This window comes from Colobus angolensis, unplaced genomic scaffold (assembly GCF_000951035.1).
Source record: "Colobus angolensis palliatus isolate OR3802 unplaced genomic scaffold, Cang.pa_1.0 Scaffold11, whole genome shotgun sequence".
NCBI lineage: Eukaryota > Metazoa > Chordata > Mammalia > Primates > Cercopithecidae > Colobus > Colobus angolensis.
Window position 1 is genome coordinate 10,644,743 of NW_012112030.1, and position 25,220 is coordinate 10,669,962.

General features: G+C 39.3%; 1 protein-coding gene across 1 annotated transcript; it reads right to left on the bottom strand.

Moving 5' to 3' along the window:
* Positions 1-4,950: 4,950 nt before the first annotated feature.
* Positions 4,951-19,192, bottom strand: ART4 (ADP-ribosyltransferase 4 (Dombrock blood group)). The gene is made up of 3 exons (XM_011954273.1): positions 18,608-19,192; positions 16,081-16,792; positions 4,951-5,101 (listed from the first exon to the last, which is right to left on the bottom strand). Exons 1-3 carry the CDS (start codon positions 18,815-18,817, stop codon positions 5,010-5,012), a joined length of 1,014 nt encoding a protein of 337 aa, XP_011809663.1. The 5' UTR covers positions 18,818-19,192; the 3' UTR covers positions 4,951-5,009.
* Positions 19,193-25,220: the final 6,028 nt, after the last annotated feature.

The window sequence follows — 25,220 nt, forward strand, 5'->3', positions numbered from 1 at the left end:
TGTTGAGAATAGGAAAAGCAATGACAACTCCAAGCCAAAGTCATCATTATAATTACTATTGTCATTTAAAATAAGGAATCCCTTCTCCATCCTCAGACAAATGGTAAGGATTTCAGAATGTTTGGTAGGGAGGGTCAAGTGGATTTTGACCATTATCAGAGCTTGGAGGTCCTGGAAAAAAGGATGAGTTTCAATACATTAACTCTCATTTTCTCTCCACAGCAAAGCTGAAATCTTGCTTATTTGTAATAGGTTTCTATTAAGAACTCTATTATTGTGAACAGGATGTTAAATTGATTCATTTGCTGCCATCACCTCAGAAGAAACATATATATATATGTGTGTGTGTGTGTGTATATATACACACTCTTATATATATATATATACACACATATATATACACACACACACATACCCACACACATACACATAAACACACACACACACACACACACACACAGGGTGAGAGAGAGGAGAAGGGAGACAGGACTCTCACTTTGCTACTTTTTCTAGACCTATATGTGCCTAGGGTTTCAATCTGTTTTTAGTCTTAGAATTATGTTTCAGAATGTTGGATGCAACAGCTAGGGGGATTCATATGGAAGTGAATGGGACAAGGACTAAGAAAAGTCTTGGTGCAGAGTCTTTCTGTGAAGTGACTGGAAGAATGGCTGGTGGCAGTTCACAGAAAGTCCTTGCCAGATGCCAATGGGAATGACAACCAGGGTGTTAGAGATGGGAAGTGCCCACTTCAATAAAGATGAGTGGTCTTCAAGTGCTGGTGGCTGTTGTTAGGCTGGAGACCACTTACAGTGTTTCACATTTTCCCACTACTGGGTACCACCAGTCTGACCACTCTAATGACATCATGTCTGCTACTGTCTCTTGGCTTATGGAAATACTGAGGAAAGGCTGTATTTTTTCTCAAACCTATTGCTCACATTTAATGTCTCTCAAATACTTTGGTTGTGGGTTCCTCTCATTTTCTCTAATATCCTTTGATTTTTGAAGAACAAAGTGGGGGGGACTCATGTGTTTCTGTGCTATGCCTGGTCTCATTCCTCCTCTAGGCTGTGAACATGGCATGGCCTAGCTGTTTGAGTGAAGCATAAGTAGGGAGGAAAAAGTGAACTGCCACACAACAGAACACAACACACGATCATTTACTATTATAGAAAAGGAAATCCTCTTCTACTTGTATTTTTTTTCTTTATCAGTTGCCAATGTTTGCTGCATCTTGGTATTTCTGAAAGCACCCAATTCAATAAATGCTTGTTGAATTTTACCAAATCAAGAGCTAGTTCATTCAGTGTAAATCAATTTGATTAATATCATTAGACAACTCAGTACAAGAATCCTGATTCTTCCAGCAAAACAAACTCTACTGAAATTTTCTTTCATTGGATTATTTTAAAAAAGAGTAAATAGAGAACTTCAGGATAATCTAATAAGCATATTAAAGAGAACACTTTGTTATAAAAGTAAAGTATTACATGGGTTGAGTGTTTTTACTTTTTTAATTTTTCCTGTTTCAATCAGCTTCCTCAGGTTAAACAGTATGTTTCTGTACACATCAAAAGGAGAGATGCATGTATTTCTTTAATAAAATTACTATAGGACATAAGTATTCCTTATAGCCCAGTCTCTGTTAACAATTGCATGAATTTACACATATTTGAGCATCCACTTTATCTTTGAAAGATATCCCAGCCTAACAAATTTATCCCAGCAGAAATTACAGTGGAATTTCTAAAACTAGTCTCTTAGAGTTTCGTAAACATGTAACTTAGACTTTGAATCAATGTAAATCAATACTCTACAGACTCCTTGCTCAAAAACTTTGGACTATAGGGAGAGACTGAGGGGATGTGAACCATGTACATTTATCCTTAACCAAACTCATGAATCTACATAATTTTAAGAGAATAGTTTCTGTCTCCAGAGATTTGATCTGTAAAACAGCAGCAGGAGTTAGAACTAAGTTATCATTTTTAGAAACTTGGCTATTCCCCTAAGGATCATAATCATGTAAGTCACAGTGTTCTCAAATGTTGGTGTATAGCAGAATCATCTAGAAGACTTATTAAAACAGACTGTTCAATTTCTGATTCTGTAGTCTGGGATCGGGCTCTAAAATTCACATTTCTAACGAGTTCTTAAAGGATGCTGTTGCTGCTTGTGCCTGGAGAGTCAACGCTTTAGGAGAATTGTCTTACTCAGAAAATTATGGCTTCTCATGGAAATCAAATGCTTTTGGCTGACTTTTTAGCTTCACTGAGTGGCTTCCAATTGCCTGTCCAGCCCACATTACCCCTCACTCTCTGCCAGACCTGTCTGCTCCCTGACCTTATGCTGTACATACATCAATCATTCTGTATGTGCTTCTATTTTCTACTTTCCTCTAAATAAAACCTCATCTCTGATAGAAAGCTTTATCTAACCATAGGCCAGAGGAATCACATTTTTGTCTCAGCTCCAAGCATTTAATATTTGTCCTTGTTTTGAGCACTACACACTTGGCACATACTCTTTCTTTTTTTCTCCTTCCGCTCACCCCTTCTCCCAGGCTAGAGCCCTAAGGGCTGGTTCAAATGCAGCCTCTTACTTAAACCCTTCCAGCTGTCTCTTCTTGCCTAGGTTGGAAGAAATCTTTCTTTTGAATTGTTTTGAACAGAAAACTTGATTTTCGCCTTTTTTTTTTTTTTGGCCTTTCACTTGTGGCTTGCTTATGTTCTTAATTTCTCCCAAGAGATTGTAAACTCATGAGAGATCTGGCCTAGTGTTCTCAACTTTTAATCCCCAAAGTGCTTTGTACATAGTATGGCTCAATACATGCATTTCTATGGCACAGGAAAAATGTACTTAAGATGTTGGTTGGCTTTTCCCAACATAGCATGTCATTACTGACTCATCAATGCTCACTGGAAAAGCTTGCTCCCAGAGCCATGCCCCCAGGACTCTCTACTAGGTAGCCAACAAACTGCCAAAGACGCTATCCTATGCAAGTCACATAAATTGTCTGTTTGTAGAAATTCTTTCTTTTTTTCTTTTTTTGAGACCGAGCCTCACTCTGTTGCCCAGGCTGGAGTGCAGTGGTGTGAACTTGGCTCACTGCACTACCTCCACCTCCTGGGTTCAGACAATTTTCCTGCATCAGCCTCCCAAGTAGCTGGGATTGCAGGCGCACACCACCATGCCTGGCTAATTTTTTGTATTTTTAGTAGAGATGGGGTTTCGCCATGCTGGCTAGGCTGGTCTTGAACTCCTGACCTCGCGATCCATCCTCCTCGGCCTCCCAAACTGCTGGGATTACAGGGGTGAGCCACCATGCCTGGCAGAAATTCTTTCCTTTATTGACTGTAGAGGCTACTGCAACTAGGTGACAGAGGTGATTTGGCCCTGTTAGTTTCAAATCCCAATGTAAAGAAGGATAGTACAGAGATGCCTGAACTCCCTGCCAGGTAATTTTATGTAGCTTATTCCCCATTCTGTTTCTTTGATCATGACACAGGCCATTCAGGAAGTCCTATGGAGAGTAAATAGATGACTGATTTTCAGTTTTGCTGCTTCTTATCCAAATCTCAGAAGGGATAAGGAGCATGGACTTTCAAAATCCAAAATTTTAGAGTTAGCCCACATCTTTACTCCATTTAGCCTGATACCAGGGTCTTTAAGTGATCACGATCAGGTTAAATAATCCCTTAGGTCCCTACCTAAATTACTTCCTGAGGGAAGCGTTAGAGAACATTTCCAGCTATGCAATTCAACAATTTATACTTCTCTGCATCTGCTAGTTTACATGTAATGAGACCTCACTATATCGCTGATATTTGTGTGTAATCAGTGTTTTTTTCCTCTCATAATCTCTGTTAACCTTCACACATACTCTTATGTTTTCCTAATATTTAAATTTGCTATGAAAACTTAAATTTGCCATCAAGTTCTCCATAAATTAACATATGAGTTTAAATTTTAACTTTTGTAATGTCGTAGGAACATGCATGAACACCCATTAGTGCTGGTGAATGAGATTTCACTAACATCTTTCATTAACTTTCCCTTTTACTTCTCAAGTTTCCATGTGTCTTCTCATCTGAGGCCATACGAGCTTGATCTTGAATGCTCATAAAAATATCTGAAGAAAATTCACACCTTGGTTAATCTCTGGGGTTCAAAGCTTTTCCGTTTGGTGAAGAATTTGTCCTTTGCTTTCTAACTTGATCTTCTTTGATTTCTTTCTATTTGGAATAACTAAATTAAAAAAAAAAAAGGAAGAGTCCTTGTATTCATCGGAACTCCTTCAACTGCTTGATGCTTGACATAGAAAATCTAATTCAAATTATGCAGGCAAAACCGTAAATTATTGATTTATATAATGAAAAATCTTGGAGTATTCAGGTTTAGGCAAAGTTGGATCCAGAGGCTTATACACTCTCATCAGGTCTCAGTTTCTTTTCATTTATCAGCTCTTCCTTTGTTGTGTTAGGTCCTTTCTCAAGGAGGTAGGGCCTCCTCTCCTGGTGGCAGGATCTCTACTGGCAGCTATAAGCTCCTACCCTGCTTTCATTAATATCCGTTCAGAAAAGAAGCTCCCATTCTATTTCCAATTGCATTTCCAAAGAAGTACCCTGATTGTATCTCACAGGCTCTGATTGGATCATTTTCTATTCCAGCATGAATCTTTGTGTCCATGAAGAAGAAATATACTGATTGGCTAAGGCCTGAGTTACAGGCCAATCACAGTCAGTGGGCTGAGCCAGCTCTGCATCAGTTGCTAGATGGGCAGAGTGATTTCCCCAAGAGTACTTAGGGTGCTCAGATTGAAATAAGGCAAAGGGGTACAAGGAAAGGCATAAGAGAATTAGCAAAGAGGAGGCCATGTACTGGTTTCAGCAGAAGTATGATGGGATCATCCTTCCTGGAAAATAAATTTCCATTTCTAGCCGAAAGGCCAATGAAAAAGATTTTATTAAAAAGTTTTTTTAAATAAAAGGAGTCACAAGATTCCTTTATACTTGGCTTTTGGAAAAGATGATGACACTGGCCAAAAAGGAGAGAGATGCAATAGCTATAGGATCAGGGATGCATTTCTTGCTGGAAGCTGTAAAAAACAAAACAAAAGTTAGAGATATTTTAGGTAGCAGAGTTTTTTTTTTTTTTTTTTTTTTTAAACCACCTCATTTCTCGATTGATCCACTTTCTTAACTTAGGAAATTCCTAATAAAAACATTTGAAGTTAGCTACTTAAAACACATTCTTTTAGATTTTTCGAACATAATTTGCTTATTTTGTAGATGATGAAACAGACACCAAGAGGTTAAAAGATGTACTCCCAGGTAACCCAGCCAGCTGATGGTAGAGATCTGATTTTCCATCTTTATCATCACCAGCAACATAATCACTATTATCATTATCTCCATCTTAATTATCATCATCTTCATCACCATTATGAAAGTTAACGCAAACTGAATGCTGATTTTTGTGCTAGTATCTATTTTGAGCCCTTGCTATATATTAACTTACTTAAGCCTTACAACAAACCTATGAGATTTTTATTGTCATTATCCTTGGTTTTTAGTTGATGAGATTGTGACACAGAGATGTGAAAAAACTTGCCAGTGTCACACATCTCGTAAGTAGTGTAGGCACCATTCAAATTTGGCCAGTTTGTCTCAATTCTGCATTCTTAACCACTAAACTGTTTGTCTGTGTATTACATGTCCATCCATAGAATTTTTCATTACAAGGTGAGCAAGAAATATTAACAGTCCTGTTTCGAGTGTGTGTGTGTGTGTGTATGTGTGTGTACTAAGTACACATATACACCTTTCACAGGAAATGTGGGACAGGTTAGCAGTCAGTTCGGTGTGAAAGCAAAACTGGAAAATAAAAAAAAAATGTCAGATATAACTAATAATTGACCATACAATGGGATGGGGACTGAAATGAGATGGGAGATGGAAACCCTGTAAAGAATAGTCTAAATAAAGACTGGAATCTCTTATCAGCCAGTCTTCACTGATTGTTTAAGGTAGAAAAGATGTTTCTGGGAGGAAGAGATTCAACTCTAATTGCCTCAATATTTGCTCATATTGTTTGATAGAATAACCAGAGAGAAATGCATTTCTACTATTTTCACACTATATATATATTTTTTTGAGTTTTTGGAATTTCTATATAGGAATGTGTGTGTGTATATATATATATATATACACACAAGTAGAAATTCAAGACAGAAAAGACAGAAATTTACTCTGTGTGTGTGTGTGTCTATATATATACATATAGTAATTTCTGTCTTTTTTTTGAGATGGAGGTCTCACTCTGTCACCCAGACTGGAGTAGATACAGTAATTTTCTTTTCTTTTTTTTTTTTTTTTTTTGAGACGGAGTCTCGCTCTGGCGCCCAGGCTGGAGTGCCCTGGCTGGACCTCGGCTCACTGCAAGCTCCGCCCCCCGGGTTCACGCCATTCTCCTGCCTCAGCCTCCCAAGTAGCTGGGACTACAGGCGCCCGCCACCACGCCCGGCTAGTTTTTTGTAGTTTTTAGTAGAGACAGGGTTTCACCGTATTAGCCAGGATGGTCTCGATCTCCTGACCTCGTGATCCGCCCGTCTCAGCCTCCCAAAGTGCTGGGATTACAGGCTTGAGCCACCGCGCCCGGCCAGTAATTTTCAAGACCTCAATTTTCACCAATAAGAGTTGACAAGGAAAATTAAGAGCATACATATTTCTAAACTTTTGTCAAAGTTTGTGTTAAAATCAAATTATGTGAATCCCTACAGAGACCTAGGAAGCATTAATACCACTTTAGCAGGTCAGTCATTAGAATGGTTCTCAAACAATTTTCTTTCCTCTTCATTGAGGCTAAAGATCAGAAGGATTTCCAGTCCCACCCTTTCCCAGTATTTAGAGAGCTTTAAGGGTCTCTCTTAGGCCACACAGTAAGCGACAGAGCCAGTATTTAACCTAGAGAGTCTGATTCAAGAGATTATATGTTGAACTTTCTGGAATGTAAATGTCAATTCTCAGTCCTCACTGTATTTGACCTATCAACCATATTTATGATAGTGAATCACTCCATCTTCCTTGATACTTACTCTTCACTTTGCTCTTAGGATACCAACTCTATTGGTTTTCTCCTCCCTCACTGGCCATTCCTTCTTCATCTTTTTTTTGAAATGGGTCTTGCTCTGTCGCCCAGGCTAGAGTATAGCAGTGCGATCTCTGCTAACTGCAACATCGGCCTCTCTGGCTCAAGTGATTCTTTCACCTCAGGCTCCCAAGTAGCTGGGACTACAGGCGAACACCACCATGCCTGGCTATTTTTTTGTATTTTTGGTAGAGACAGAGTTTTACCATCTTGCCCAGGCTGGTCTCGAACTCCTGAGTTCAAGCAATCTACCTACCTCAGCCTCCCAGAGTGCTGGGATTACAGGTGTGAGCCAACACACCAGCCTCTCCATCTTCTTTGTACTTGACCTTTTAAAATGGGAGTGTCCTGAGGTTTGGTCCTTGGACATTTTCTCTCCTTTATTTACACACTTTTGTGGGGAGCTCATCCAGTCTCATGGCTTTAAATAGCACCGATCACCCACTGACCTCAAATTTATCTTTCCATCCTGGATCACTCCTCGGAATTCTACACTCATGCATCCAACTGTGCACTCAACACTTCTGCTTGGGTTACTATTGCGCAGCTCAGATATAACGTGTCAAATACCAAACTCCTGCTCTTAAATCTACTCCATCCCCAGACTTCTCTGTCTCAGTGAGTGCCACCTGCATCCTTTCAGTTACTCTAGCCAAACCTTGGAGTCATCCTTCACTCTTCTCTTTCCCTCACTCTTCACTTCCAGTGTGTCAGGACCTCCTCTTGGCTCTGAATCTGGTCAAACCTTAGTGCCTCCACTCTACCACCTTCATCTGTCATCTGAATGATCGAAATAGCCCCCTACTTGGTTTCTCTGCTGACCTCATTACAGTTTATTCTCTACTGGGCTGCTAGATCAGTTTTGACACAATCTTCTATGTTCTCTGCTCAAAACCTCTCGGTAGTATCCTGTCTAAGAGGAAAAGTCAAAGTCCTTACAACTGCCTTCAAGGTCCTATGTGATCAAATCTACATCATCTTCTGTCTTCACTTTCTACTACTTTTCTCTCATTCATTCCCATACACTGGCGTCCTTGGTGTTGCTTCTAACTTGGGGCATTTGCACTTGCTGTGATATCTTCCTGGAATGCTCTTTCCTCAGATATTCATGGGACTGGCTCTCTCATCTCCTTTCAACCTTGGCTCAAATGTCACCCTCTCAGTGAAGTGTTCCCTGATCACCCAGTTTAATATTGCCACTCCCTCCCATGGGGTTCCCTATCTCCTTACTCTGCTTTATTTTTCACCTTAGTACCTAACGCCTACCAGCTATGACATAATTTACTTCTTTATTTTGTTTATTTCTGCCTCACATCAATAGAATGTAAATCCCCAAGGGCAGGGATGTTCACCTGTTTCCTTCCCTACACCTAGGATAGTGCCTAGAACATAGCCAGTGCCCAATAAATAATGATTTGTTGAATGAATGAATGATAGCTGCTGTTATGAAGATGCCCAAATAAGAGACAAACATAGAGACACTACGGTCTTGTAATCATATTCTTTCTTCAATAAAATTCATAAGCCCTCTTTATAATAATTAGGATGTTAAAAATAGCTTCCTTTTAATTTTATGTCAGGTTAAAGTAACTAACTCTGTTGATACTTTTTCTTTATCTCCTGTATGGCCATTATCATTTCTACCTGGTATGGTTATCATTATTGTTGATAAATGGACCATGTATTTAGGAAAATAAATGAAAGACAGCTGTGCATTAAATTAATTACAAACTGAAAAGTGTTTTATTTGAGGATACCTCACTTTTTTTTTTTACTTTTGTAGTTGTCTTTAGTTTTCTATTTGACTATCTCTTCAAAGTTTTTAATTTTCTCTTTACCTTTTTACAGTGTTTTTTTTAAATTGGAGAATGTGATCCGTTGACGGGTTGTGACATCAGCTTAGGAGGTCATAGTCATCATTGTTTAATAATGTAATAAAATAAGTTAGAATGGAGAACACTAGCATTACACTGCCTGTGAAAAGGGTAACTTGTATTTTATGAATATGTGTGTATTTGCATATTTATGTGTGTGTGAACTGACTTATAATGTAAACAGTCATAGTCAAGAAGCTTAAAACTAATGGCAGTTTCTCAGTTATATTTGCTGAAGAATGAATGAATCCCCTGAAACCAGTCTGTGGAGAATACTGTCCTGGAATTCTTATTAGAAAACATGGGGAAGGATCCTATTTTTGTCATTTGTAAACTGTGAATAATTTTACGCAAATCACTTAAGCTCTGTGAATCTCAGCATTCACGTCAGTACAGCGGAGTCAATGACCTGACTTACAGGGTGGTTGTAAAACCTAAGCAGATAACGGGTGTCAAAGCATTTTGTAAACTAAACTGCGAAACCAGTGTCATTTTATCAGTGTATTATAACCTGATTTTGGTCATCTCAGCCTTAGGGTATAAAGTCTGGAAGAAATACATAATGATTATAACTTCTATTTCATGGAATTTGAATCTGAATTTTATCAGACTGTTCAGAAGTAAATAGTCTCTTAAAAAACAGAAAAAGGCAAAACTGACGTGCACTATATCAAGTGAATCTAGTGTTTGAGGCAAATGCTATCTATAGCCTCTTTCTGTCAAAATGCAAGGAGCAAGACTGTTAATATTTTAGAATATTACCTAGCAAAAACTTAGCACCCGAAAATGAAAAGCATTATTCTTTCTGCCTCTTCCTTTGTTTCTCTTCTTACTATCAATGTCACTGAAGCACATGTTTGTGCCATTAAGCCATTATCCCACTTCCATGTGCAAAGTACTTTCCCAGAGTTTCTCAGTTGTGTTTGAGAGGATGTAGAGACACCAATGCTATCACAGCATTCCCACAAGGTGAGTGTCACTTCCATTTTTTAAATGAAGAAACAGGCTCAGAAGTGAAGTCATTTGCACAAGGCCGCCTAGCTGCTAACATACGCCCAAATCTTTCTGGCTCCAAAGTGTATTCACTTTCCACCATGCCATGTGGTCTCCCAGATTCATTCAATCACTCATTCTTTCATCCATTTATCTGAGACAGGCACTCTACTTCAAGGTCATTGTGATGCCACAAATAGGGTAAACTAATTTTAGATAATTGAAGCCCAGAGTAAAAGAAAACGGGAAGAAATGGAAAGCCAATAAAATAAATAATAATAATGGTAATAGTAATAGTATCTCAAAAGTTTTGAGTACTTAACATTTGTCAGATACTGTTCTAAGAGATTTTACATGCATTCATTCATTTTCTCCCCACCAGAATCGTACAGGTTTTTAAAAAGTGAAGTTTACATGTAAAAGCAGGCTGACTGCAAACAACTGCCTATATTTTTCTAGAAACACGTTAAGAATTTTGATTATGTGAAACATTTTAACAAATAAATCCCTGTTCTTTGTGAATCCAATGATATAGAACAGAGCATGTATTTGTGTGTCTACAGATTTTTGGCGTAGGTTATTTTGCTGAAAGAAGCAAGATTAAGGGCAAATAACTAACATTCTGTTAACATATTTTGAGTCTTCCAATGGGCATGAAAACACCTGTTTCTATGGCAACGAGTATAGGTCATGTGAGGGGTGATAGAATAATTAGAGGGGAAAGCGAAAGCTGTTAGTTTAGAATGACAATTTTTTCTTTTGCAAATTTACTTCCTTCAGTAGTATAATGCTATTAATTTGATCTCTTGTCTCTCTAAAAGCAATAGATTCCTGGAAACTCTTTAAACTTGAGTCACGAGTTAACAGGACCAATTTTAGCATAAACTGAAGGACTGGGGAAGCTATGCTATTTAATATACTGTCTCTTCTTTGGGAGAATTACGGTATGCTGGCTGGGTAATTGTAAAGGTCTTCACGTGGTCTTTCCAGTATCATGTCTGTCAGATCGAGAGGGAACAGGAGAGAAAACATAATTCACTTGGCTTATAGGGACTTCTGGGGACACAGAATAACTTGTGGCTCCTGCTTATGAAACAAAACAAGGCTGAAAGAATGAGAAACAGTGTCCAGAGAAGATTTCAGTTTCGTGAGGAGTTAGATATCAGTGCTCCAGAGCACCATCTGTGAATTCCCTAGGCTGGGATTAGTGGAGCAGTGAAGTGGGAAATAGCAGCTATCTAGAAAGTCGGGTTTGGGGCGAGTCTGCTGATCTTACTTCCTCCCTGTTAAGGACCCCAGATAAGAAAGACACACTACCTCCTTCCTCTTATTGTTCATGTACGGATCAGTCTGATACTGCTCCAGAATGCTGGGGTAAGTACTGCTTATCAAGAAATGACTTTCTGATGTTCCTTAGCTTATGGATTGAGAGAAAAACAAAGAAACAAACAAACAACAACCAACACTGTAGTGAATCACTGAAAACATTCTGAAGGCAAACTTTTTTTTTTTTTTTTTTTTTTTGAGACGGAGGCTTGCTCTGTTGCCCAGGCTGGAGTGCAGTGGCGCAATCTCGGCTCACTGCAACCTCTGCCTCCCGGGTTCAATCGATTCTCCTGTCTCAGCCTCCCGAGTAGCTGGGATTACAGGTGCGTGCCACCACGCCTGGCTAATTTTTGTATTTTTAGTAGAGATGGAGTTTCACTGTGTTGGTCAGGCTGGTCTCGATCTGCTAACCTTGTGATCCACCTGGCTTGGCCTCCCAAAGTGCTGAGATTATAGGCTTGAGCCACTGCACCTGGCCGGCAATCAACCATTTTTTAAATCAGAAGAGGTAGATATTGTGTACCGTATTCAGTAGTGCCCCCTTATCCTTAGTGGATACATTCCAAGACATCCAGTGGATGCCTGAAACTACAGGTAGTACTGAACCCTATGTTATTTTCCTGTATATATACCACCAATGATAAAGTTTGAAGTGTGGCAGCAAAACTAGCATGAATTTCTTTTTCCTTCTTCACAATTCCACAGGTAGAAGATTCATTTTTACCGTAGATCTTAGCAACCTCAGCATACAATTTTTTCTTTCTTTCTATTAAGTCGAGAACTTTAAACTTTTCATTCAAAGGAGGCACTTTCTCTTGGGTGTATCTGAATCGCCAAGATCACTATTCTTGCACTTTGGGGCCATTATGAAATAAAACGAGGGTCACTTGAAAACAGACACTGCAATACTGAAACAGCAGATCTTATAACTGAGAAGGCTACTAAGTGACTCACAGTGTAGACTGTGGATCCCCCAAACAAAGGGATGATTCACATCCCGAGAGGGAAGGCACAAGATTTCATCACACCACTCAGAATGGCTTACAATTTAAAACTTAGGAATTATTTATCTTTGGAATTGTCCATTTAATATGTTCTATGGGTAACTGAAATCACAGAAAGCAAAACCATAGGTAAGGGGGCACTACTGCAATTTTTTGCCCTCAACTAAATGACTGTGATGCCAACTAGCCAATGGCAGATGAGGCTTAGGTAGGTCAGGTGGAACCAGAGGATGGACCAGCCTTCTCTGCAACCCTTAGAGTCTGGGGTCAAAGGAAGAAAGGCATCCCTGCAATGTGAGCTTATTCCTCTCCCTCTTTTACCTTCTCATAGTTTCATAGCTGTGGAGGGTGAGAAGATGCTCCAATTCCAGCTCTTGACTGATTATATGATGCCTCTGACCTATCTCTTCCCTCTTCTCTTCAATTTATAAAGAAAACATTACCCTCCATGACCAGTGGTATTTTTTATTCTGCCATTTACAAGCTTTGCCGCATGGCCACACAAGCTTCTAATTGATAAATTTCTGAGAAAAATTTAGTTGTGGTAACTCACAATGCAAGTGACCACGTTGATCATTTACATTGTGACAACAGCTTACTTTTGACTAGCGGTTGAAGCTTCTAGAATATTTTCCTTTCAAATATTGGAACTGTTTTTAATTAATTGTGTTATATGGTAATGTGGTCTAAGGCTTAGATTGCTTAGAGGTGTAAAAGGGAATGCTTCATTCATTCACCATCATTCATTCACTCATTCAACAAAATAGGCTGGGCACTTCTATGTGCCAGAGGACTGAAGTTAGTAATAGCTAACACTAATTTACTATTATTATATGCTATATAATATATAAATAATTTTATTTATTTATTTTTCTTTTAAGATGGAGTCTCGCTCTATCGCCCAGGCTGGAGTGCAGTGGCATGATCTCAGCTCACTGAAACCTCTGCCTCCTGGGGTCAAGTGATTCTCCTACCTCAGCCTCCCTAGTAGCTGGGACTACAGGTGTGCGCCATGATATCCAGCTACTTTTTGCATCTTTTTGTAGAGATGAGGTTTCACCATGTTGGCCAGGCTTGTCTCAAACTCCTGGCCTCAGTTGATCCACCTGCCTCAGCCTCCCAAAATGCTGGGATTATGGGTGTGAGCCACCGCACTCGGCCAATAATTTTACATTTTATTGCATTTTCACAAAAGTCTTCTGAAGTTCTGTTATGATGATTATTAGGTAGATGAAAAAACTTGGAGTTTAAGCAACTTGACCAAGAGCACATAGCTATTAAGTGGTACAGTGGGATATAAATTCAAACAGAGTGGGTCTGGGCTCAAATTTCCTGCCTGCCTAGCTCTCAGATACTACGTGGTCAAGTTCCTGACCACAGGGAGCTTACAGAGCAATACAAGATTATTGATTCCCTTAAGTGTGATTTGTGATTCCAAATACTTCATTAAGACCAACCCAACTTTCAGAATTTAGTGATATATGTGGCTATCCCAGCTAAACCTTAACTCAAAACTAAGTTAAAGTTGTATTTGAGTAGTTTTGCCATAGGAAAGCAAAGATCATTGATTTGGGTGGGGGTGTCCTGAAATATTTTTCTTTGAGGTTTATAGAGTGGCAGAATGTGAGTAATAGTTTATATTATATACTCCTTTCCCACAGTTTCCCACTCAATGCCTGATATACATCTTCTGCAATTTTTCATTGAATATATTTTACTGTGCTTACTATCCTAGTGAAGAATTATATGCCCCAAATTCATGATGAGAATGAAGTAATCATATCCTAGTCAGGTGTAGTTCTAAAGAATCCTGGAACCTGGCTATGAATGTTTTGGTTTATTATCAAAATCTCACTGTTTTCTTCACATTCTACTATAGTTTTTCATCCTCTACAAACACTAATCTCCTGTGTCTGTGGGGCAGACACTCATTTCACTTGTTTTGCTGCCACGCTTCCAAGGAGAAATGTGAGGAGATGACAGTATTAATAGGTCTCCTCTCCCTGGTCTGTATTTATAGCGAGGACAGAGTGAGCAGATTCTAGACCTCAGTCTAGATGCCAGTTTGATCACCTTTGCAACACTACCACCCCGAAATGTTGAGAAATGCTGAGAGCCTGAATTATAAATCATAGCAATAATGATAGAGCGAAGACAAATTTGGGGATATATTGAAGGTAGACCCTGCAACTGGGTTCCAGCTAACTGTGAGTGTGAATAAATTTATATATTTGCTATATATAAATTTGCTACACAACTACCCCTCTACGAAATGGCTAGGTGGCAACATAAAATTCAATCAGCCATGTTTATCTTAAAAAAAGTTTAACATTTTTTTCGATATCTCTAATTTTTCCTGCTTCAGTTCATTTTTCACAATACCATCAGAGCCCTTTCTAAGATGTTGATCAAATTGATTTCTACTCCTTAAAACTTCTAATGACTTCTTATTACCTACAGCTTAAAATTAAAAGGTCCTTAGCACGAAATACAAGACCTTTTATAATAAGGCCCTGTCAGAATTCTCCCACCTGGATAAATCCCCTCCTCCCTTCCTACTCCTATTCTTTTCCCATATCCTATACATCCTACGTACCAGCCACCCAGAATTTCAGAAGACACCAGGCTGTTTGAAATCCTTGTGATTAACACATGCTGTGTCTTAGTCTGTTTTCTGTTGCAATAACAGAGTATCACAGACTGGGTAATCTGTAAAGAAAATAAATTTACTTCTCACAGTTCTGGAGGATGGGAAGTCCAAGAGCATGGCTCCAGCATCTGGTGAGGGCCTTTGTGCTATACCATAACATGGTGGAAGAGAAGGGGACACACAAGACAGAGAGAAGCACCAGTGATCAGACTGTCTTTACAATAACACACTCTCGCAATAACTAACCTGCTCACATGATAACAACATTAATCCATTTATCCAATCATCTCTTATTAGGAAAGATCAATCATCTCTTGTTAGAGCCCATTTCATAACACTGTTGCATTGGAGATTAAGCTTCCAACACAGGAACTTATTGGGAGACACATTCAAACCACAGCAAGCTATTCTCTGCTTAAAATGACTTTTCTTTCATTGAAAACTGCCATTCTCATGACAAGTCCCCTGTGGCTCTCTATTATGAAGCCTTCCTCACTGTTCCTGGAGAGAATGAGTAGCTCCCTGCACTGAGCAGCCACAGCTATTGCTTAAATATTTGGTATACCACTTAGTACTTCTGAGTGTATACATTTGTTCATATTTCCATTTCTCATTAGACTAAAAATCTTCCTAGGTTATTATTTTGCTTTATTCATTCCGTATTTCCAGGGCCCCCATCACAATAGAAGATGGTTAATGAACAGAAAATTAATGAATAGATATCTTGCCTCTTGCTTTACTTTTAGAACTCCTATCCATGTAATGACGATGACAAAAACAATGAGTTTGAGGGAGAAGTTAAAAGTGCTATCTTTATGCTCCACCTTCCAGTCAAGCTTTACTCTGTCTGCAATTTTCTACACAATAATTTCATTGCAAAACTTATTGTCCTAGAGGTAATGGAGCAGGAAGAAAAGAGAAGCCAATAAAGTGGCTTTTCTCTAATCTGTCAGTTCCATCATTACTGAAGGCCAGTTTTCATGTTTTTGGTCTTGCCTGTCAAGCCCACTGAGAAAAAATAACTTTTATAAAAGAGCAGTGGTCTGTGACCCCGAATGGCCTCAATTTAGATAAAGAATACCTTTTAGCAGCTGACAGTTATATGTGCTCAGGTTCCCAGTTGACCTCAACTGCAACCAGTTTCCTCTTGGGTGGGAGCTCATATTTATAACTTTAAACAACTCATAGGGAGGGATCAAGACTTCCGTCTTGAGGGAGAAGTATTGTACACGTACACCCAGGCAGGTGAATATGGTAAATAGTGTCTGGTTCCCAAACTCCTGTGCCTCTTCTTTTAGGAGGGACGTGGAGAGGAATTGGCCGAATCGAATGGTGGCACCTGTGTAGGCGCTGAAGTGGACATCCTTCGTCTTATAATGCACCTCATGGCACAGAGGAGTGCCATGCTTCATGACGCTGTCTTTCCTCAGCAGCTGGATTGCTGTGGTGAGGTAGTAGTGTAAATATTTGAATTGGAATGAACGTTCATACTGCTGTGGAGCCCTGGCAACATAGGCCATGGCTCTAGTAAAGTCAGAACGAACATTGCTGTTCAATGTATAAAACAAAATAGCCACAGCATGTGTGGTAGTCATGTTCTGGGGTAGAACTTTTCCTTGGTCAAGCCAGGTTATGTGGGCTTTTTGCCACATCCTAAAGTAGTTCTTCTGGGCTTCTATGTCTTTTGTGAAATAATCCCCTTGAGTTAGTTTCTCCATAACCTCTTTGCTACAGCCTTGATACTGATCATCAAACGAAGCTGGTGCGAAGTCAAAGTCGATTTTCATCGCAACCTATAAAAAAAGAAAAATTTTGAGTTTAGTTTTTCAAATCAGATGGTGAATGTGGTTGCAGATTTGCTGTACTCTATAAGGCCAAGTCTTCTCCTGGAAACCGATATTTGCTGAAGTAAAGTTTCACTGAAAATCATTACACTGTTCCAATCCTTCCTGCGTCAATGACCTGTGCTAGAGATTGAATTTGGTTTGATAAATAAATTACTAAAAACTTGAAAAACTCATCTCCCCAGAGAGGGAGTAACTCTTTTAACATCAATAAAATCACAGCATGTTTGCATATTAAGTACTTTGAAGAAAAAATTCATAATCTTATAGCTTAATTATACTTTCTGTTTCCTCTGCTCTCCCCCCTTTCTATTCTCTCAGTAGTGTTTTCAAAAATATCACTTTTGTGAATGCCCAAAACCTATATTAAATCCTTGAACTTTATCCTTAAGCTGTGAATAGTACTGGGGGGGCTCTCGTAAATAACAACCTTCTTGTCTACCCAGGTTCTGAAAACATTGATAATAAAAATAGCAAAATACGAAAGCCAAAATTATCTGTTTTCTTACTGAATAAAGGCATGCTACAGCAGTCACATCGTTAGGTCTGATGGCAAGTGGCTTGTTAAGAGCAAATTCCAGAATGGGACCAACTCATTTGCAGGCAGTACTGAACTGGGACCTGCCCAGGTAAGATTCTTGTCATGGGGAAACAGAGAACTGATGCCCTTTGCCATCAGGCTAACTCCCAGGAGGAAGACGAGCAGAGCCAAACTCAGCACACCCAGTTGTTTTTTCCCATGTTGCCAGTGGAGTACATTTGTCCACCTCAGGGACAGCAGAGTGAGTCAAGGGTTGGACAGTGGCCAGGAATGTGCCTAGGAAAGTCCCTCCCCTTCTGGAAAAGGACATTCCTTTCTAATGGGTGGCCAACAGAATGTTATTTATTGACATCTAGTGCATGTTAAACTGAAGTGACAGATTTGAATAGAAGTCCACAGAATATCATCGGTCTATCATTTAGAGCCATATATAAATTATATAAATTCTAAAACATTTATTTCTTGGCAAAGAAATGGTGTTTTCCTAATAAACGGTGCTCATTAAGGGACATGTTAAAGGATCACATTCCATCCAGTCAATATTAAGGATGTTGGAACTGGAACTTAAAGAACATCCCATTTGGTATTTTTACTGTGTTATTTATGATGAGACATCAGCTAGTTTGTAAACTAGAACACGTTTTTAAGACTGATTAAACGATTTTAACCAATAACTCTTCACAAAAGGTATTAAAATAGGTCTACAGTATCTGTTTAAACCAAGCCGAGCCAAACCAAACCAAACCAATAACATAATGTTCTGTCAACTGTCATGAGGAACTCTGAAACTTTGTTAATATGTTACTAGATCTCAAATATGCACTCTGTCATCTCTTAACATTAGGTTGTTTTTTTGTTACACAGATATTTATTAGAATACTTAAAACTTAAGTCAGTCTGTATGATAGAGTTTAAAGCCAAATAGACTTGGTTTATTTTGCATTGTTTGTACTATGAAAGCAATATTTTACTTAATGTTTACAGTGGATCAAGAAAATAACTTTATGCCACTAGCATCCATAATGTCAAGTGTACAAACAATGAAGGATTCTACAATTTTAATAATTGTTTTCAACACTCTTTACTAACATGATTTATTAAAATGTCAGAATGAAACTAGAAACTGAATGCCTAAGGTCTGGGCCATTTAAAGGCTGTGGCCAGGTGAATACTCTGTTGGAGCACTGATCATAAAGAGATCACCTCCTCAATTGTCCCCCTACCTCAGAACCCTCTGTGGGTCTCTGCAGACCAGAGAGGAGCAGCAGGAATGGCAGCAGGCCTCCAAGGAGCCAGATTCTTATCACTGTAGGAGCTGCAGTAGTTGGGAGAAGAATCTTCTTGCATCTGTTGATCAATGGACCCCATTTGCTTGTGTCACAAGTACTTCTCCTTTGCCCTTGCATCTTCATCCTGAGGCGAATTCTCAGCATTCTCTTTTTAGGTTTTCTTTTGGTCTCAGCAGGAACCTTTTTTGCTCCTGTCTATGCTGAGCAACTTCTGTTGCCCACCAACAACCAATAGCTTGTCTGAGGGAAGAAATCAACTCCAACTTCTTTGCAAAACTGAAATCTCTGTGAAATAGCCAGATGTGTGCACCAAATAAGGGTTTCTAAAGAGAACCCAAGTTACTTTTCAATTAAAAAAAAAATCTCTGATCTCGTCTGTTTTCAGGGGAATGCCGAAGTCCTATTAAGTGTCAGACTCAGCAGTTCAGCCTTCCCTTTCGCAGCCAAACAGGAAAAAGCATGCTCTGTCCAGCGTTTGGGGCCAAGTAGCATTATCTGGAGCCCCAGGCTTCCATCAAAGCTGATAAGATTGGCATGCGCAGGGCAGCTGGAAACGCGCCACCTCAAGATGGGTGTCTATAGGCTCATCTGGCACTGCTGATAGGCCCTGCCCAGGATGGGCTGTCACAGAGCTAAGTGTGTTTTAGGGTTATTGTCAAAAAGAAGGCTCTTTGAACTGCTTTTCCCTGGCACCTTTGAAACTCTCCAATCCAGAGATTGTACCTCTGGGTTCAAAGCTCTTCCCCCATTTTCACTTCTGAAGATATCAGGCCGTCTGTCCTCACAATCCCAGTCTCCAGCGAATCCTAATGATGACTGTCAGGAGACTGTTTATGTAGAGCTGACATAAATCAAAATAGGGTCCATTGTGCAAACTTAGTCCAGCCCAGTTCTATTAAGCACTCTCTTTTAGGTACTACCCTTTCTAGTCTGAACATCCTTCCTCTCTTCCCAACCCTTGATAAAATTATATTTTCTTGCAGATATTTTGTATTTATACTCTGGATTCATTATTTAAGAAACTAAAAGTTAGCAATCCTTGATAATTGTTTGTCTTGCAAATATTTACTTCTGGATTCAATTTTTAACTTTTAAGGTAAACTAAATGCTGTTCTTAAGTATTCTAGTATTTTTTGGCAACCTAAATCTTTTTTAATCTAAATTTTCTGATGATCACAGCATTTCTGCCTCATTAACAAATATTCAGAATATTTAGAAAGCACAAGGGAGAAAAAATTACACATAACCCGTCACTTGGAGAAAGCCACTAATTAGGTCTGGATTTTGATGTATACACCCTTAGACATACACACACACACACGTTTCTAGAACTGAAATAATACAGTATGCAGTTTTGCATACTGTTTATTCCCCTTAATATTTTATTGTAAGCATGTCCCTATATAATTTAATACCTATTGAAACATATTTTTTAAAAAAGGTTCACTATATTCCATTATATAGGTGCTGCCACACAATGGAATAGCGTGGGTGGATCCATGGACTGTACAGTCTCAGAAAAAGATTGATAAGTGACTAGAACATGGACTCTTGAATAAGACATCTCAGTTCAATTCCTGGTACTCCCTCTTCCTAAATGTGTGATCTTGGACAAGCTACTTAACCTCTCTGTCTCTCTGTTTCCTCATGTGTTGAATGGAGATAATAATAGTACTAACTTCATTTTAGTGTTGATATATTTATAACCCTTAGAATCTGGCACCTAGAAATTTTCCAATAAATAAAACCAATTGTTATTATTTGCACCAAAGTTTATTTAATAAATATCTTATATTTAGCTTGTTTTCAACTACATAAATCTTTGTGTGTTCCTCACAATTTTTAAGATGCAGTTCTAGAGATGTGACCACTGATCAATGGAATGCATGTTTTTCAGATTTAACGGTAACCACTAGCAGGGTGTGAAAATATCCCTTTAAGACTTTAAAAATTCTTAAGATTCCTTATTAGCAACTGTTACTTTGGAATATTGAGATGTCATGAAGAGAACTAGAATTAGAATATGAAAATTTGAATTATAGGTCTAGTTCTACCCACAATGTTGGCTGAAGTAACTTTAAAAAACAAGTAATTTATGCTTAGCCTCAGTTTCCTTAACCTTATATAAAGTTGTCAGGCTTAAATAAGGTAAAACTTTTCTTTTATTGAGCAAGTACTGTACTTCAAAACCTTTTTGCATGTTATCTCAACCCACGGGACAACCATGAGGAGATATTTGAACTTTTCCTTTATAAATGTGGTTGTTGAGGCCCTGTGAAGTTAAATAACTTTTCAGTAATCACAGGTACTGTCCCCTGAAGCCCACGATCTTAAAACACTAAAAGAGTATGAGTGTCATTTTATTATTATCTTCTATAAAGGTTTTGCTATTTTTCCTATCGTGACTGCCACTTCCAGGATAAGACCACTGGAGGGCAGCAGAAAACTTTGTAACTCTTTATACCATTCAGTCTAAAAGAGGGAGAAAAGAAAAGGAAATGGGGCAGGGAGCAGGCAGGGGGAGAGAAAGAGAGAGAGAGGGAGAAAGATGGGGGTGGGGGAGAGAGGGAGGGACAGAGGGAGGGAGAGAGAGAAGCAGGAGAGAGATTGAGAGAGAGAGACAGAGAGAGAACCATCAGTGAAAACAACTAGAGTAGGGAAAAGCCCAAGGTCTGCTGTATATGTGAACATATTTGAATTAAAATGAAAAGAAAAGTTTTCTGACAATGTTTGGAGTCAATAAAAAGTCATCTTTTGGCCGGGCGCGGTGGCTCACGCCTGTAATCCCAGCACTTTGGGAGGCCGAGAAGGGTGGATCACGAGGTCAGGAGATGGAGACCATCCTGGCTAACACGGTGAAACCCCGTCTCTACTAAAAATACAAAAAAAAATAAAAATTAGCCGGGCATGGTGGCGGGCGCCTGTAGTCCCAGCTACTCGGGAGGCTGAGGCAGCAGAATGGCGTGAACCCGGGGGAGCGGAGCTTGCAGTGAGCTGAGATCCAGCCACTGCACTCCAACCTGGGCGACAGAGCAAGCTCCGTCTCAAAAAAAAAAAAAAAAGTCATCTTTTGCCTTAAGGGCTGTCTTATTAAGATTCTCATGTAATAATTTTAGTTAATTTAGAGTTTGGGGTGCATTCAGTTATCATTTAATGATACTCGATTCTTCAAAATGTAGTCTATTTGTGCTGTCTTGATGGGTTGGGTTTTGAAGTAGCACAGACCTTGTGTCGGAATTTTACTTCCATCATTTCCTACCTTTGTGAGTTGGAACGAATTATACTAATTCTCAAGTTGCATTTTCTTCATATGTAAAAGTAGAGACGGTAACACCAGTCTTGCAGGGCTCTGTTGACAATGAAATGAAAGACCAACAACTCATAGGGTGTCCAACACAGTGAAAGTTAATTTTAATTTTTTTAAAGCAACTGTTTAAGAAGAGGTTTTGCTAATTTTCCAGATCTGTTTTCTGGAATAAATTCTAGACATTCTAGCCTAGTTTTCTAAACCTTCTATCAGAGAATGGGTTGCAGTACTCACTAGATGGCCTTGCCCGGGGAAGAAACTTACCTTCTGCTACCAGCCTTAAGGTTTGGCAATGACCTTTAGTAGTTCCTGTTTGGATCTTGTTGAGCTCCTTCAGATCTGTGTCTAAATTTAATAGGAGTGTTTTATTGCCAGAAGTGCTTGTTATTCACAGGACAGTTGTTTGATAGTGATCCCATAATTTGGTAGGCAGAATGGGTTTGAGTTATCTACGTTTTAACTTATCAGTCCTACCTTAACTCTTAACACTCTTACAGAAGTGAGCAAAGCTCCCTGAGTGATTTCACACTTTTATAACTTTTTATTTAGATAACATTTCATGCCTACACAAAAGGTGCAAGATTAGAAGGAATTCTGACACACCATCCAAATTAATCAGTTAATATTTTACCCCAATTGCTCTATCATTCTCTCTTTATCTAAACAACTTGAGAATCAGTTGCAGACATCATGCTGTTTTACCCTTAAATACCTCAGCATTTATTTCATAAAACAAGGACATTCTCCTATATAACCACAGTTAATTACAAATATCATTTATATAATATTGTTGTCTAATCCATAGTTCATAGTCAAATTTATTAACTGTTCCTATAACGTCCTTTATGGCTCTTCCCAGGATCACAATTTGCACTTAGTTGTCAAGTCTCTGTAGTCTCTTTAAGCGGCAATACTTCCTCAGTGTTTATTTTGCCTTTTGACCTTGGCAGATTTGAAAAGCATCGGTCAGTTATTTTGTGGAATGTCTGCTAATTGGGGCTTGCACATTATTTCCTGGTAATTAGATTCAGATTATGCAGTTCTGGCAGGGAAATCACAGGGAGATGTTTTACCATTCTCAGGAGATATTTGCATCTATTGTTTTCATACATTTTGCAATAATGATTATGAAAGCAATTGCTTTATGATAGTATCTGGTTGCTTGGTTTTATATTGATCATCAGATCATGTTATTTACCCTTCCTTTTCCTCACTTTTTTCTTTAAAAGCACAGGATCTTAGCATCAGGAAAGAGCTTTGTTTTCCTTATCTTCCCCCCGACCACTCCTCTGTGAATCTCCTCCTCAACATTATTGACAGAGCAACTTCTGCTGCACGTGCCCTCACAACAGCTAGCATTCTATAAGTGTTTGTTGAATGAATGAGTGAATGAATAAATGCTTCCAAATTTCAGTAGTTTGGGTACCATCGCCAAGAAGGCCATTTATTCTGGGAGAGATAGAGCAGAATTCCTAGCGGTGCATAAGAGGTTCTGAGACTCAGGCTCACAGAAAAGACATTTGCCCAAGGACTATGCCTGAGTCTGTCCAAATCCTGGGGACACAATGGGCAGCAGAAGATCTTACTTAACTCAGGGACCGTCTCAGCACTTGGGTAGAGCAGAGTGATTGGGAATACAAGGCAAGGGCGTAGCCATCCTTTCACGCATTTGAAAACAATATATTTGCTGAGCATGAGCTGTGCCTGAAGCTCTGGGGATTCAGCCATAACCAACCAGCTATGGTCCCAGCTCTCTAGGAACTTAGATCTGTGCAATTTTGAAGGTCAGCTCATGGTAACAGGGGCCTAGCAGTTAGGAGGAGATTCTGGCAAAACGCTGCGTTTCCCAAAGGGAATTTAAAAAAAGAGAGTACTAGTCACATTAATTTGCTGGAGAATGGGGATTAGAAATGGGGTCTTAATTTCCAAATCATCCATTTTTCGTGGAGAGTAGAAGCTCTAAAATTTTCGAGGCATAGTCAGGACTAAGAGAACTGGAAGTTACTTACATTTCTAGGGAGGAGCTGTGATCCCAGATAAGTCTGGGATCACGTTCCTCAATGAAAAGAGCAGTGACTGAGAGGACCCAGCATCCAATGGCCAGGCACTGGGCCCAGCTCCTGCTGAGGCTTGAGGGCATGTGAGGCTGCACGTGAGGCCGTCTGCACACAGGGCAGGACTGAGCTTTTAGAGGCGGAATGAGTGGGTCCGTCTTTGGGAAACAAGATGGCAGAAACGGGAGATTAAGCAAGGGAAGAGCAGCATGATGACATGAGCACCCCTGCAATCTCCTTCTAGTTTATTTTCCTACGTTTCTATGTTTTCAAAAAAAAAATTGTGTGTGTGTGTGGGTGTGTGCGTGCACATGTATGTGTGACAGTATAGTCCTTGGGGGGCAAGTATTGCTTCAAAATCTGGAGTTTCTATTACATTGTGTTTTTCTATTTTCAGCATCTCCTCCACTTTGGCATTTGTTTTGGTGGAATCCTTGGTTGTTTCTCATGTATGTTGAGCTTGCTGAGCAGACCAAGGTTTCCCACCAGCAGCAGCAATTCTCTGTGTTCCATGGATTAGTGGTTGTAAATTTACTTCTACACTTATGTTAGCGCCCAGACTTAATTAGAAATTAAGCTACCTCTCTTCGGGTATAATGGCTTTATATTAAATAAGCCTTTGTTTATACATTTCTATTTTGTTCACCAAGAGGCAATGAACTGAAGGTCTTTTTACCAGGTTTTTTTATCTGCACCCTGTGTAGTCAAACCCCTTCTTTTATTTCCATGTGTCTACTATACTGGACCGAGGGGCACAATTCAGGGAGGATGGACCTCGCTTTTCTCTGGATAGATCATGGTGAGTAAATGCTTCGTGTGGCTCAGAAGTCTGCCTTTTGAAGGTTTTCTAACTTATTATCCTGTCAAACTTAATAGCTCTTGCCCCATTCCCTATTTTCCTGGGATCACAAGCTACTCCCTAGAAATAAAGTTAACTTTTAGCATCTTTGTCCTGACTGTATCTTGAACAATTTGTAGCTTCTGTTCACTACTAGAAATTGATGGCTTTTCTCTTCCACCCAGCTATAGCTTCTTTGTGAAGGAAGACACAGCGTGGCTTCAATGTCTGTTACTGTTCCTGGGGAGGTGGGAAGAGTGAGCTACCTTTTTATGAATACAGTGGGTTCTAAATTTGTACTATAGCTGTTTTCCTCTGAGGTTCCATGAGTATCTGAAGTTAAATCCA